This window comes from Miscanthus floridulus, chromosome 15, assembly GCF_019320115.1.
Source record: "Miscanthus floridulus cultivar M001 chromosome 15, ASM1932011v1, whole genome shotgun sequence".
In the NCBI taxonomy this organism is placed as follows: Eukaryota; Viridiplantae; Streptophyta; class Magnoliopsida; order Poales; family Poaceae; genus Miscanthus; species Miscanthus floridulus.
Genome location: NC_089594.1, coordinates 83,354,021 through 83,368,494, shown reverse-complemented (window position 1 = coordinate 83,368,494; position 14,474 = coordinate 83,354,021). Strand labels below are relative to the sequence as shown.

At 38.8% G+C, this 14,474-nt stretch overlaps 1 protein-coding gene across 1 annotated transcript; it reads right to left on the bottom strand.

The window, feature by feature from the left end:
* Positions 1–343: 343 nt before the first annotated feature.
* LOC136507808 (putative ubiquitin-conjugating enzyme E2 38) lies at positions 344–13,914 on the bottom strand. The gene is made up of 3 exons (XM_066502414.1): positions 13,788–13,914; positions 8,658–8,674; positions 344–781 (listed from the first exon to the last, which is right to left on the bottom strand). The coding sequence occupies exons 1-3, from the start codon at positions 13,912–13,914 to the stop codon at positions 344–346; spliced, it is 582 nt and encodes a 193-aa protein (XP_066358511.1).
* Between the last annotated feature and the right edge of the window lie 560 nt (positions 13,915–14,474).

The following is a 14,474-nucleotide window of genomic DNA, read 5'->3' as shown; positions in this document are numbered from 1 at the left end:
CGCGTTACCATCTCACCTACCACCACACATCTTACTTAGATAAGATACTCTTTCCTTTTAAATTTAGTTTGGAGACACCTTTAGTCTGGGTTTGAGACATAAACCGGGACTAAAGGTACCTTTAGTCCGGGTTGGTGTCTCAAACCGGGACTAAAAGTCACACTTTTAGTCCAGGTTCGTGTCTCAAACCGGGACTAAAGATTCTCGCACTTTTAGCCGTTGGGCAGGGACATTTAGTCCCGGTTGGAGCTACCAACCGGGACTAAATGTTTCTCTAGTCCCGGACGCGAAAAATACTAGGACTAAAGCCAAATTTCAAAGTAGATCAAAGATCGTTTCTCTACTAGTGATTCCCCTCCTCGTCAAGCATGCCGACGAGGCAACCCTCCCAGTACACCTCACACGCCCTGATCACATACTGCCCACGGTGGCAAAAGTGGTCTCTGACAAACTCATCGAAACCCACAGGCGGCCGACGCAAGAGGTGGAGCATGGTCTGGAGGCTTTGCAGGAAGGTGCTCTCACTGTATGGGAGCTCGTTGCGTTGACCCATCGGTGTGCTGGCCCGAGCCCAGGCGGGCTCATTGTAGTAGGGCTGGGCAGTGAGCACGAGGCCCTGGATGGAGACGATGACCTGGAGGATGGTGGATGCCTCCGGCGACCAGAGCTCATCTTCGTCTTGGCCGCCGAAGGTGTTGAGCAGGCTGAGGCACATCGTACCGGAGGGGTAGAGGATAGGGTTCACGTGCAGGCCAAATGAGCGGTAGTTCACCAGCGGCGGCTCGGTGGCACTACTACAGGATGGCCTTGTTGTCCCGGGCGGTAACGGCCTTTAGTCCCGGTTACCGCGCCGGGACAACGATCCTGAGACTAAAGGTGGAACCTTCAGTCCCGGGTCATCGAGCCGGGACTAAAGGCCCTCCAGCCGAGCAAACGTGGCTGCACCCTTTAGTCCCGGTTGGTAACCCCAACCGGAACTAAAGGTTCCTTTTCTTTTTCTTTTTTTTTGTTTAATTTGTTTTCAGTTCAGTTACACATATTTGTTTAATAAATAATATGTTTTTATGTACGTATTCTATGCTACTAATATAAATACACGCACGCATATAATTACATCTAATTCTCATCTCGAGCATTATTATATTCGAATAAAGTCTGAAACTATATATATTATAGATATATATGTATATATACAACACTTTTATAATCTTGTTCTCGAAAATAACGATATCAATAAACATTTAATTTACATCATTTATTCCTTAGGATCAAAGTAGAACTCGTCGTTGGGATTTAGCACTTTTTCTAGAAGAAATCCTACTATTGACTCTTGAACTGCTTTCAGATGGTCTTTTTGCATGACCCTTTGTTTCAACCATTTAGTCTTGCATTTGAAATAAAAGGAATAGTATTAATATATATATATATATATATATATATATATATTCATTTAAAAATAAATAAAAAATTGATATATACGTACTCTAAGGACATCTTCAGGAGTTCTTCTTATGTGTGTAGTGATAAATTCACAAACGTAGTATCCACACAAGTTATTACCTCGTTGCTGCCGCAAACACCACTGTACGAGAAGAAGATTATTCTCATCATCTCACATGTAAATTGAAGTACAATATAGTAATTAAACACGTGGGGAAGTATATATAGTACAACTTACTGGTATTTCAACTACATTAAGTGGTGCCTTGCAATCCTTGCGGTGTTGCCGAATAAACTCTTTCCAAACCCTGTGTGACCAATAATGTACGATCGTTAATAAATTATGGCAAAGTCTATTCAATAATAGTTGTGCGCGAGAGATCAAAATTACCCCTGGATAATGTCTATCATATCTTGGTATAGTGCCCGCTCTTTTCTCAACGAGTCCAAGATTACTAACCGACTTGAGTTTAACTCAATGACAATGAGTATCCAGTGAAACCTGCATTGGTTTATACACACATGTACATGCATATAAGTTGTATTGATATTACATAAAATGTGTAGACTATATTATTATTAACACTTACTCAAAGTTGTACGGGAAAAGTATTGTTGTCTTGTCGTGCTGCTTCACGAAGAACCTCATGATATTCTTATGTGCTTCAGATACCCACTACTCCTTGGCAATAATATTGGTTTTGAATACGATATAAGGATCAATGAAGCCAACACTAGTGTCTTGTATTCTTTGGAGCTCTGACATCTGGAATCTATATATAAATATAAGTTACATGTGAGGATAATTATATACACGTACGCATGCATGGAAGTGAGTTTATTAAATAAAAGTATGAATCAATTACAAACAAAAGGAGCTAATGATTGATTTGTCCAGAGCGTCCATGTGGTATAGTTGATGCAATTCTTCAAAACTAATATGTAAGATGTCATCGCCATGAAAGTAATGATGGTCTCTAAATCTGACAAAGATCCACTCCTCACCCCTGCCACACGCCTGCATGTACCACTTGTTGAGCAAGTACATTTGCGTACCCAATTCATTCAGAGCCGCAGGGTTGTACAGACTTTTGCCAAATTTATAAGTCTTCTAGGTATCAACTTCCAGGTTCTGGATTGGAGCTTTGCCCATCAATTGATCCAAGGTTAAACCAGTTAGTTCAAAAAAAGCATTAAGGTCTTGAACCGACACTTCTCTAGAGTTGTCTGGTCGATAGACTTCTATGTTGGAACCATATTCATTAGCAACAACAAGATTTTGCATTGGTTGCTTCTGTTGTCCGAGCTGTGGGACATCCTTCCCTGATGCTCTTTTTCTTTTCTTATCTACATCATGTGACTTCATGAGGGAGCGGACATAGTCTGATAGTGGCGGAGGCTTACGAACTTTAAGCATCTTTTTCTTGTGAGCTTCGACCTTCTGCCTCAGCAGATCTCGTGGTATGTAAAAGTACGGCTTCTCCTTAAGCTTCGCTTGTCTCTACTTTTGGATATCTATAAAAAAATCTTTCACTTTTTTGTCTTCTTCAGCTGCTATTTGCTCATCAGTCTTTTTAGGAAGTATTTCTTGAGAAATAACTCTTTTTTTCGGGGTCTTCTTTGTCGCCGGGACCTTAGACGTCTCTATAGTGCGTCGCTATGGAGGGGGTGGGGGCGGTGTTGGAGACCGGCGTGGAGGCGATGAGGCCGGTGTTGGAGACCGGCGTGGAGGCGTTGGAGATCGTTGTGGAGGTGGTGGGGCTGGTGTAGGAGTTGGAGATCATTGTGGAGGCGATGGGGCCGGTGTAGGAGTTGGAGATCGCTGTGGGGATGAAGTCGTCTCGCCCCCCGCGACGCTGTGATGAGATGGGAAATGAATGATTGGGCCAGGCTGGGAGGAGACCCTGCTACAAAAACAAGTTGTGAGTCAATTATTTTTGAAGCCAATATAAAATTAATGGAAAATAATATTTCATTCACTTTCATTCGTACCTAGGGTGAGGTAGGGGAAGCGGTGGCGTCCCAGGAATGATGATGAAGCATTTGCGCCATTGAATAAATGTCTTCTCTGCTTCTCCTAGTGTCTTCTCCCCATCACCACCTTCAATGTCAAGAGGAACATTGATGTAACCTTTGAGCACTCTATCGACCGAGACGCTAGCATATCCAGGTTGAATAACTGACCAATGGATTCTTGGTGTCTTCGTTTGGTCTATTGGAGATACAACCCCGATAGCCACCGTGATTGATGCATTATTACCATCTAGAATGTATAGCTCACATGTTGTTAGAGGCTCGGTAATGTCATCAATAGGGAAGCGCAACCCAGCATCATCTTGAATAACTAGCAGCTTCGTGGAAGCACAACTGCTTTTCATCTGACCAACGGGGCTAATGGTGACTCTCGGCGTTGATTGCGATTGCATTTGACTCATTGCTAGCTGCACTTGCCTCTTGATCTCCTCCTGCATTCTTGCCTCAAGAGATTTTTCTCGTTCATGTGATTCAAGCAATGCTTGTCATGACTCATTAATAAATTGCTCCAATACACGGATTTGGTCTACCTCCTCATCCTTCTTTCTCTGGCGGCTTCTGTAGGTATCCTTGTCTGCTGGGAATGCTTGTAGCCACGGAACCACCCCATAGCCTCTTGTTCGACCACCGTGTTCGGGACTCTCTAGGGCATATGTCAATTCATCCTTCTCTCTGTTGGGCTTGAAAACACCACTATCAGCTTCTTCCCTAGCACGAGCTAGTCTCTGTGTTGCTCTCTCAATTTTTTGACCGAAAATTAGCTTGCCAGTGTCTGGGTCTAGGCTTCCCCCGTGAGCGTAGAACCAATTCTTCGCACGTTGAGGCCAGTTCTTCTCTATTGTTCCAGGTATGATTCCCTTGGCAGTAATCTCTGCTTCTAGGTTCTGCCACTTGGGAATAGCACTCCTATAACCACCTGATCCCATGCGATGATGGTATTGTTTCTATCGGGCATTCTACCGATTCCTCATCACACGTTCCTCACTCTCTTGAGATGTCTTGTATTGTACGAAGTCATCCCAATGGGACTCCAACTTGACAAATGCCTTAGCATTGAAATCCGGCGTATCATTCTTCAAGATAAACATTTTATACAATGTCTTCTTCCAACTCTGGAACAATGTTGTCATCTTCTTCATTGTCCAATCCCTCACTAGCACCTTCAAAGCATCATTTGCTTGTAATGTGAAATGTTGAGTGATATCTCTCCAAGCTAGGTTCTTGTCACGATCAGATACAAAACTAATATTAGGAGCGGATATCTTCGGCTTCCATTCACGAGCACTAACTGGGATCCTATCTCTTACAATAAACCCACATTGATTGACATATGTCTGAGCATGTAGTCCCAATGGTTTGCCGGTGTCGGTGTCGAATTTTGATATTATGAAATGGCCCTCTAATGGCTTTTTTGGCCCTCGGACTTTCCTACTCTTGCTGGTGGTTGATGTAGATCCAGAGACCAGCTACATGAGTAGAAACACAACGATTAACAACAAATATACGTATGCATGCATCTATAAGAGATGATAGATAATCGAATATACCGCGCCAGTATTTTCTTGCGCGACAATTTGTTGATCTTCAACCACCGGGATATTTAGGATATCCTCATAATCAGCAAAGTACTGACTCGTGTCATCTACATCCGCATTGGTGCCGGCGTTGATAATATCCGCCATTATGTCATCATTCAAGTTATCATCCGGAGCAGCCATTTGTATCTTCAAGATAACACATAGATAGAATTACTATGGCACATAACATAAGTACATGTGATAACACATATAGAATTACTAAATCCAATTAAATATAATAACACATAATATTTCATAAGGATAAACAATAATAAGGTATAGGCTTTGGAATCGAATCAAAAACACTTTCGATCCAAAAACATGGAAATAAGTACATGTATATATACATATAGAATGATACAATTTTCTCTCTCTCTCAACACATAGAAATAAGTGCATATGTATATATCTCTAGATATGCATGTGATAACACATAGAATGTCTCTCTAGATACAATTTTCTCTCTCTCTCAACACATGGAAATAATTAAGTACATGTATATATACACATAGAAATAATTAAGTACATATATATGTATACATATAGAATCTCTCTCTAGATATGCATGTGATATAGATAGAATTACTAATAAAATATCCAAGTGATATATAGATAGAATTACTAAAATAAAATATGCATGTGATATAGAGATAGAATTACTAATAAAATATGCCTGTGTCAATTACTAAAACAAAATTAAATCTAACATATATATAGAGAGAGATAGAATATAATTACTAAATCCAATTAAATAAAATAACACACATATATCTAGATAGAATTAATTACTAAATCTAATTAAACCTAACATATATACATAGATAGAATTACTAAATCAAAATTAAATCTAACACATATATAGAGAGAGATATAATAATAATTACTAAATATATCAAAAACTATAATAAAAAACTATAATAACACATAAATCTAAATAAAGTACTAATTAAATTTTAATACATTTAAATCTAATTAACATATATCAAAAACTATCTAAAAACTAACTAAAAAACTAAGAATAAACTACTAATTAAATTTTAATACATTTTAATCTAACATATATATAAAAAACTATCAAAAAAAACTATCTAAATAACTATCTAAAAAAATATGGCCGAGATCGAGCAGCTAGCTAGCACAGGCTAGCTGGGGCGGATGGCGGGTGTGCTGGCTGGCCATGGGGCCGAGCTGAGCACCTCGTGCGAGGATGACGTACGGCAGAGATGAGCTCGACGACCGCCGGGCGGGGCTCGACGACGAGGCCGGGCGGGGGTAGACGACGACGGCGGCGCGGTAGAGACGAGCTCGACGGCTGGGCGCGGCAGAGACGAGATCGACGTGTAGATCGAAAAGTAGAAGATGAACAGAACAGGAACCGTTCGATATATATAGGCCGAAACCCTTTAGTCTTGGCTGATAACACCAGCCGGGACTAAACACCATTTAGTCCCGGTTGGTAAGCCCAACCGGGACTAAAGGTCCAACCCTTTAGTCCCGGCTCGGCTTACTAGCCGGGACTAAAGGTATTTTTGGGCGGGCAATTCCGCCCACCCTTTAGTTCCGGTTCCTGGCCTGGGCCGGGATTGAAGGCCTGAAAATTTTGGCAGCCCGTCAGAGTAATTGGAAAGGCCTGGAATTTTGATTTTGTTCTCCTTGTTTAATACTAGGTTAATCAATTAATTCTATAGCAACTTCAATACTTTACAATATTTATTTTAAAAAATACCATTGATTAACTAATTATTTATTGTAAATAGGAAAATTTTGTAACCTAAAGTTTTTAATTTCTTTTATGAATATAGAATATAAATGTTACTAATACTAAGTATTTTGTTAATGCAAAAATATATTTGTAACTTAAAATTAATAAAACTAATATTATTCGATAGGAAATTTATTATCACATTAATGTAACGTCAATGTTTAAATTTTTTCTCGGTTTTTTGACCAAAATGACAGGAAATTTTTGTTGAACCTATAAAAATAAAGAAAATATAGTATTTTTGTTCTACAACTTTTTCAAATGAAAAAATGGCCTATATAAGGATTATAGATCTTGATGAGTTGAACAAACTTAATATTCAAAACTTTTCAATTTGAGACAATCTAGGATTCCGAAAACTAGTTTGTAGGCGTCAAAATTTAAAAATCATAAATTTGAACCATCTAAACTTTCTCAAATGGAAAGTTGATCAAAACAACAATTGTATATCTTGATGAGCTGAACAAACTTTGTATTCAAAACTTTTCAATTTGAGACAATCTAGGGTTTTGAAAACTAGTTTGTAGGCGTCGAAATTTAAAAATCACAAATTTGAACCATCCAAACTATCTCAAATGGAAAGTTGACCAAAACAACAATTGTAGATCTTGATGAGTTTAACAAACTTGGTATTCAAAACTTTTCAATTTGAAGTCATTTAGAGTCCATAATACTAGAGTCAAAGTGTTGTTTTTTCATTTGACCAAATTTGACTTGGTTAAACTTGCTCAAATGAGACACTAAATGACCTCAGATGAAAAATCTCTTAATAACAAGTTTGATCATCTTAGCAAGATCTACAATTGTTACATAGCTCATTTTCCCATTTGAGAAAGTTTTATCAAACACTAGTCACAAATTCTTAAATCTCATATATACTTTCTAAAACTATGTCACACACTTATGAAATTTGAACTACGTTTTGTTTAAACTTTCTCAAATGAAAAAATGACCTATATAAGGATTTTATATCTTGATGGGCTGAACAAACTTGGTATTCAAAACTTTTCAATTTGAGACAATCTAGGGTTCCGAAAACTAGTTTGTATGTATCAAAATTTAAAAATCACAAATTTGAACCGTCCAAACTTTCTCAAATGGAAAGTTGACAAAAACAACAATTGTAGATTTTGATGAGTTTAACAAACTTAGTATTCAAAACTTTTCAATTTGAAGTTATTTAGAGTTCATAATGCTAGAGTCAAAGTGTTGTTTTTTCATTTGACCAAATTTGACTTGGTCAAACTTGCTCAAATGAGAGACTAACTGACCTCATATGAAAAAACCCTGAAAACCAAGTTTGATCATCTCAGCAAGATCTACAATTGTTACATAGCTCATTTTCCCATTTGAGAAATTTTTATCAAACACTAGTCATAATTTTTTGAATCTCATATAGACTTTCTAAAACTATGTCACACACTTGTGAAATTTGAACTACATTTTATTCAAACTTTCTCAAATGAAAAAATGTCCTATATAAGGATTGTAGATCTTGATGAGATGAACAAACTTGGTATTCAAAACTTTTCAATTTGAGACAATCTAGGGTTCCGAAAACTAGTTTGTAGGCGTCGAAATTTAAAAATCACAAATTTGAACCGTCCAAACGTTCTCAAATGGAAATTTGACCAAAACAACAACTGTAGATCTTGTGATTTTAATAAACTTGGTATTCAAAACTTTTCAATTTGTAGTCATTTAGAGTTCATAATACTAGAGTCAAAGTGTTGTTTTTTCATTTGACCAAATTTGACTTGGTCAAACTTTCTCAAATGAGACACTAAATGACCTCAGATGAAAAAAATCTGAATACCAAGTTTGATCATCTTAGCATGATCTACAATTGTTACGTAGCTCATTTTCTCATTTGAGAAAGTTTTATCAAACACTAGTCATAAATTCTTGAATCTCATGTAGACTATCTAAAACTGTGTCACACACTTGTGAAATTTGAAACATATATTAAACATATTACAATGTGAAGTCATAACATATTATATAATATCCGTCTCTAAAACATAATATATTAAACATGCATCGTTGTATCATGCGGGCACAACAGTGAATTTTTTCTTGACGTATGACCCTTGGTTATGATCTTGTCGTAACCATAGAGTGTCTTCATCATTTAACATGATGCTTGGATCTTTCTTCACTATAAAGGGTGGAATTCAGACATTTCTTTCATAATCTTCTGTCATGTCTGACTTTCTTCAATTCTCACTATATTTATTTTCCCAGAAAGAACTATGTGGCGCTTTGGCTCATTGATCATTGAGTTGATGTCTTCGTTTTTTCCTCTCTTTGATTTTGTAGACATGTCTTTCACATAGAACACCTGACTCACATCGGCGGCAAGGACAAATGGTTCGTCTTTGTACCCAATATTGTTGAGGTCCACTATTGTCATTCCATACTCTTTGTCGACTGTTACCCCTCCTCCGGTCAGCTTCACCCATTGGCACCAGAACAAAGGGACTTTAAAATTAGGTGCGTAGTCTAGTTTCCATATCTCTTCTATGCGGCCATAATATGTTTGTATATTTCCATTTAGATCTGTGCTATCTATGCGAACACCACTATTTTAATTGGTGCTCCTTTTATCTTGGGCAACTGTGTAAAATGTATTCCCATTTATCTCATACCCTTGGTACGTGAGGATATACCACGATGGTTGCCTAGCCAATAAATACAGTTGCTCATCAATATTGTCATCGCCTTGACATTTTTTTCGCAACCAACCACTGAAACTTTCCACGTGCTGAAGCCAAATCCAAGCTTTAGTCTTCCCTAGAAACTTAGATCGTAAGAACTCCTTATGTATCTCGATGTACGGATTCACCAATGATGAGTTCTGAAGAACTGTGTAGTGTGCTTTATTGAAATAATCATCTTCCATGCCAATATATGTTTTCTTCCCTAAAGTTCCTTTACCACTAAGTCTCCCCTTGTGTCACGATTCAGGAACGCCAATCGGGGCAAGGTCAGGAATAAAGTCCACATAGAACTCAATGACCTCCTCTGTTCCATAGCCCTGGGCGATGCTTCCTTCAGGCTTAGAACGGACTTTCACATATTTCTTTAAGACTCCCATAAACCTCTCGAAGGGGAACATGTTATATAAGAACATAGGTCCAAGAATACTAATCTCCTTCACTAAATGAACTAGGAGGTGTGTTATGATATTAAAGAAGGATGGAGGGAATACCAACTCAAAGCTGACAAGACATTGAACCACATCATTCTGTAGAGTAGCTAGTTCCACTGGATTGATTGCCTTCTGAGAAATTGCATTGAGGAATGCACATAGCTTCACGGTGGCTAGACATACATGTGGAGGTAGAATTCCTCTTAAAGCAACTGGAAGCAATTGCGTCATAAGCACGTGGCAGTCGTGGGACTTTAAGTTTAGGAATTTCTTCTCTAGCATATTTATTATACCCTTTATATTGGAGGAGAATCCCAATGGGACCTTGATGCTGCTTAGACATTCGAACATGTTGTCCCTCTCTTCTTTGCTAAGTGTGTAGCTAGCAGGACTTAAGTAATGACGTCCATCATCTGTCTTCTCTGGATGAATGTTGTCTCATTCTTTCATGCCCTGCAAGTCCTGGCGTGCTTCAAGTGAATCCTTTGGCTTCCCATACACACCCATGAATCCTAACAGGTTCACACAAAGATTCTTTGTCAGGTGCATCACGTTGATTGTGTTGCGGACCTCTAGGACTTGCCAATAGGGTAACTCCCAAAAGATGGACTTCTTCTTCCACATGGGTGCGTGTCCCTTAGCATCTTTGGGAATAGATTCGCTGCCTTGTCCCTTTCCAAATACTACTTTCACATCCTTGACCATTGCGAGTACATCTTCCCCAGTTCGGTTATGAGGCTTCTTTCGGTGGTCTGGCTTACCTTTAAAATGCTTACCTTTCTTTCTTACTTGGTGATTCAAAGGAAGGAATCGACGATGGCCAAGGTACACGACCTTTCGACATCTTTTCAAATATATACTGTCAAGGTCATCAAAACAATGTGTGCATGCATTATATCCTTTGTTTGTCTGACCTGAAAGATTACTTAAAACAGGCCAATCATTGATTGTTACGAACAACATTGCTCGTAGGTCAAAGTGTTCTTGTTTGTACTCATCCTAGACACATACACCTGGTTTGTTCCATAAAACTAGAAATTCTTCAACTAATGGCTTCAGATAGACATCAATGTCGTTGCCAGGTTGCCTCGGACCTTGGATGAGGATCGGCATCATAATGAACTTCCGCTTCATGCATAACCATAGAGGAAGGTTGTAGATACATAGAGTAACTGGCCAAGTGCTATGACTAGTGCTCTGCTCCCCAAAAGGATTCATACCATCTGTACTTAAGGCGAACCTTAAGTTTCTAGCCTCATTTGTAAACTCTGGAAATTCCATGTCTATCGCTCTCCACTGGGACCCATCATCCTGGTGTCTCAGCATATTGTCTACCTTACGGTCTTCTTTATGCCACCGCAACAACTTTGCATGGTCTTTATTTCTGAACAAACGTTTTAAGCGTGGTATTATAGGAGCATACCACATAACCTTGGCAGGGATTTTCTTTCTAGGACGTTGTTCACCCTCGACGTCACCAGGATCATCGCGCCTAATCTTATACCGTGCTGCTTTACATACCGGGCATTCATCCAAATTCTCGTATTCATTGCCATGGTAGAGGACGCAGTCATTAGGACATGCATGTATCTTTTGGATTTTTAATCCCAAAGGGTAGACAACCTTTTTGCTTTGTACGTAGTGGTGGGCAATTCATTTAGCTTCGGAAGCATCTTCTTTATGAGGTTCAATAAATTCCCAAATACCTGGTCGGATACACCATTCTTTGCCTTTCACTGTAGCAATTCCAGTGTTGTACCCAGCTTTTTTTGCCCCTCTTCGGCCGTTGGGTATAGCAACTTCCTATGATCCTCAAGCATGCGCTCGAACTTATCTTTCTCTTTTTCACTTTCACATTCTTGTTGTGCATCACGAATGGCATCGCCAAGAGCATCACCGAGATTATCTTCTGCCGCTACCTCTTCTTCATCTCCCCCCATTGTAGTATCATCAAATGCATACTGAGCAATAATGTCATCAATGTCTAAATCTTTTCCTTCACCTTTTTTCATCATGACCCTGCTTTCTCCATGCTTAGTCCAACATATATAGTTTGAAATGAAACCTGACTTAAGCAAATGTGAATGAAGACTCATTGAGCTTGAATATTCCTTTAAATTCTTACATAGGGCACATGGACAGCACATGAAACCATCCCGCTTATTTGCCTCGGCCACACCTAAGAAATAGTGCACGCCCTCAATAAAGTCTTGGGAGCGGCGATTGGCATTGTACATCCAATGGCGTGACATAATCTGCATTACACGACAAATTATGAAAACCTTGAACATAATTAAGTATTTTATTACACAACATAGATGACACACACACGGTTGATTAATTAACTAAGCCTGGCTACAACGTAAGCAATCCCAACTATCACTAAACAAACTAAAACTACAATGCACTTCAGTAATATAATTATTTCGTGACCGTACGTAACTAAAACAGACAAATCATTCATCTGTTGAATATTAATAAGCTTCTCCTGCTGGCTCACTGCCGCATCATCAGCAGCCGCTACCTTAAGCGCACCCGAATTATGCACGTGTGTAGCATAATCTTCCTCCCAGTACCAACCATCGCATCCATTGCCCTCCCACTGAAATTAAAGCCAAAAAATATTTAGTCAAAAATATTCAAGAAAAGCAGGTCAATTAGCCATAATAATCAAATGCGTAAGAAACTCACACGCGATCCGGACACTTGTAGAAAACACGACCCTTGTTGGGTCCCTGTCTCTTGACTCGGTACTCCATCACAATCTTCTGCTTACACTTACCGCAGATAATGAGCGGGAGTTATGGCCTCAGTCGTTTCGCAACCGAACGAGAGGCCGAGGATCCGGTACCAGTTGTCATCTACTTTCTATACTTATTTTTGCAAACTATTGTAAATTTCACATTTTCTAAAATAATATATTTAAACAAAACTAAAATTATTTATTTATCTAACTAAACCATGAAATATGTACTATGTATAATAGTAAAATACCAAACTATCAAGTGATTTTACTATTGTAAATCATCATGTGATTTTGAGCTAAAAATGACATAGAAATCATAATCAAATCCACCATATCAAGTTACTTTCTATACTTATTTTTGTAAACTATTGTAAATTTCTCATTTCTAAAGTAATATATTAAAAAAAATAAAAATATTTATTTATCTAACTAAACCATGAAATGTACTACATATACTAGCAATACTAAACTATCAAGTGATTTTGATGAACTAATTTAACTTTTGTTTATCCAAACATATATGCAAATCATCATGTGATTTTGAGCTAAAAATGACATAAAATCATAATAAAGTCCAACATATAAAGTTACACATGCATCTACATCGCAAAATAAGATAAGCTATTGATAAAACATAAGAGGATTAAGTTTGTTACCTCCAAAATTGAAGAGCAACACCAATGGAGGGGGAGAGAGCAAGAACAACAGCAAGCTGAAGAACAGAGGCAGTGAGTTTGAATGAAATGGCTCGGGCTTGGGGAGAAAGAAATGAGCTGGTCTATAGGCCGGGATAATTAGTCCCGGTTAGGGGCTAAATCGGGACTAAAGATTAATCTTTATTCCTGGGGCATCACCCAAACTGGGACTAAAAGCTTTAGTCCTGACTGATATTACCAACCGGGACTAAATGTTTACCTTTAGTCCCGGTTGGTAATACCAGCCGGGATTAAAGATCCCTGCCTCGCGGATGACCGTTGGGCAGGAACCTTTAGTCCCGGGGGCAAAAAAAAATGTCAAAGCTAATGTTAAATTGGGACATCGTTCTAAAATCTGTTATATAGTAGTGTGGGTTATGAGGTGGTAGCTGGACATCGAAGAAGTAGTGCCCATCGTGGTATGGTGTCCTGCTCGCTCGTACCATCACCACACGCACAAGGTCCATGCGGTCCTCGAATACACGCACGTAGATAGTATCTGCATGCATGCACGAGCAATTAAACCATTTGGTAGATAATAAACATACACTACCCTAAATTTTCACATCACTTTCGGTTAAAAAAACTCCTTCACTATCGGATTTTAAACCGACAGTGGCATACCGGTATTGATGGGGGGTTTCACATCACTGCCGATTCTTATAAAACGACACTAATGTGAACCGGCAGTGACGTGGATTCAAGGAAAGCCAAAAATGCAATGAAAAAATAGGGAATTTTTTTAATACCGGGAGAGGCCCCATTGGACAGCCACACGGTCACAAGTCACAAGTTACGCGATTTTTCGCGCGAAAAACGCGTGCTTCGTGGCCACCCGCGCTCTAACCCCTGACCTCATACTTCGCGTGTTCGGCCCCTAACCACTCCGTCTGCAAGCTATTTGTATCCAAACGAGATTTTCGTCCTAATCATTTTATGTTCATCTAATTTTGAACTGAGTATTTAGACCCTAAACGAATTCAAATGAAGAAATTGTCAACTACAAAGTTTTATAACTCTTCGAGATCTATAACTTTTATTTTGGTAGTTGCTCCATTCGAGGTCGTTT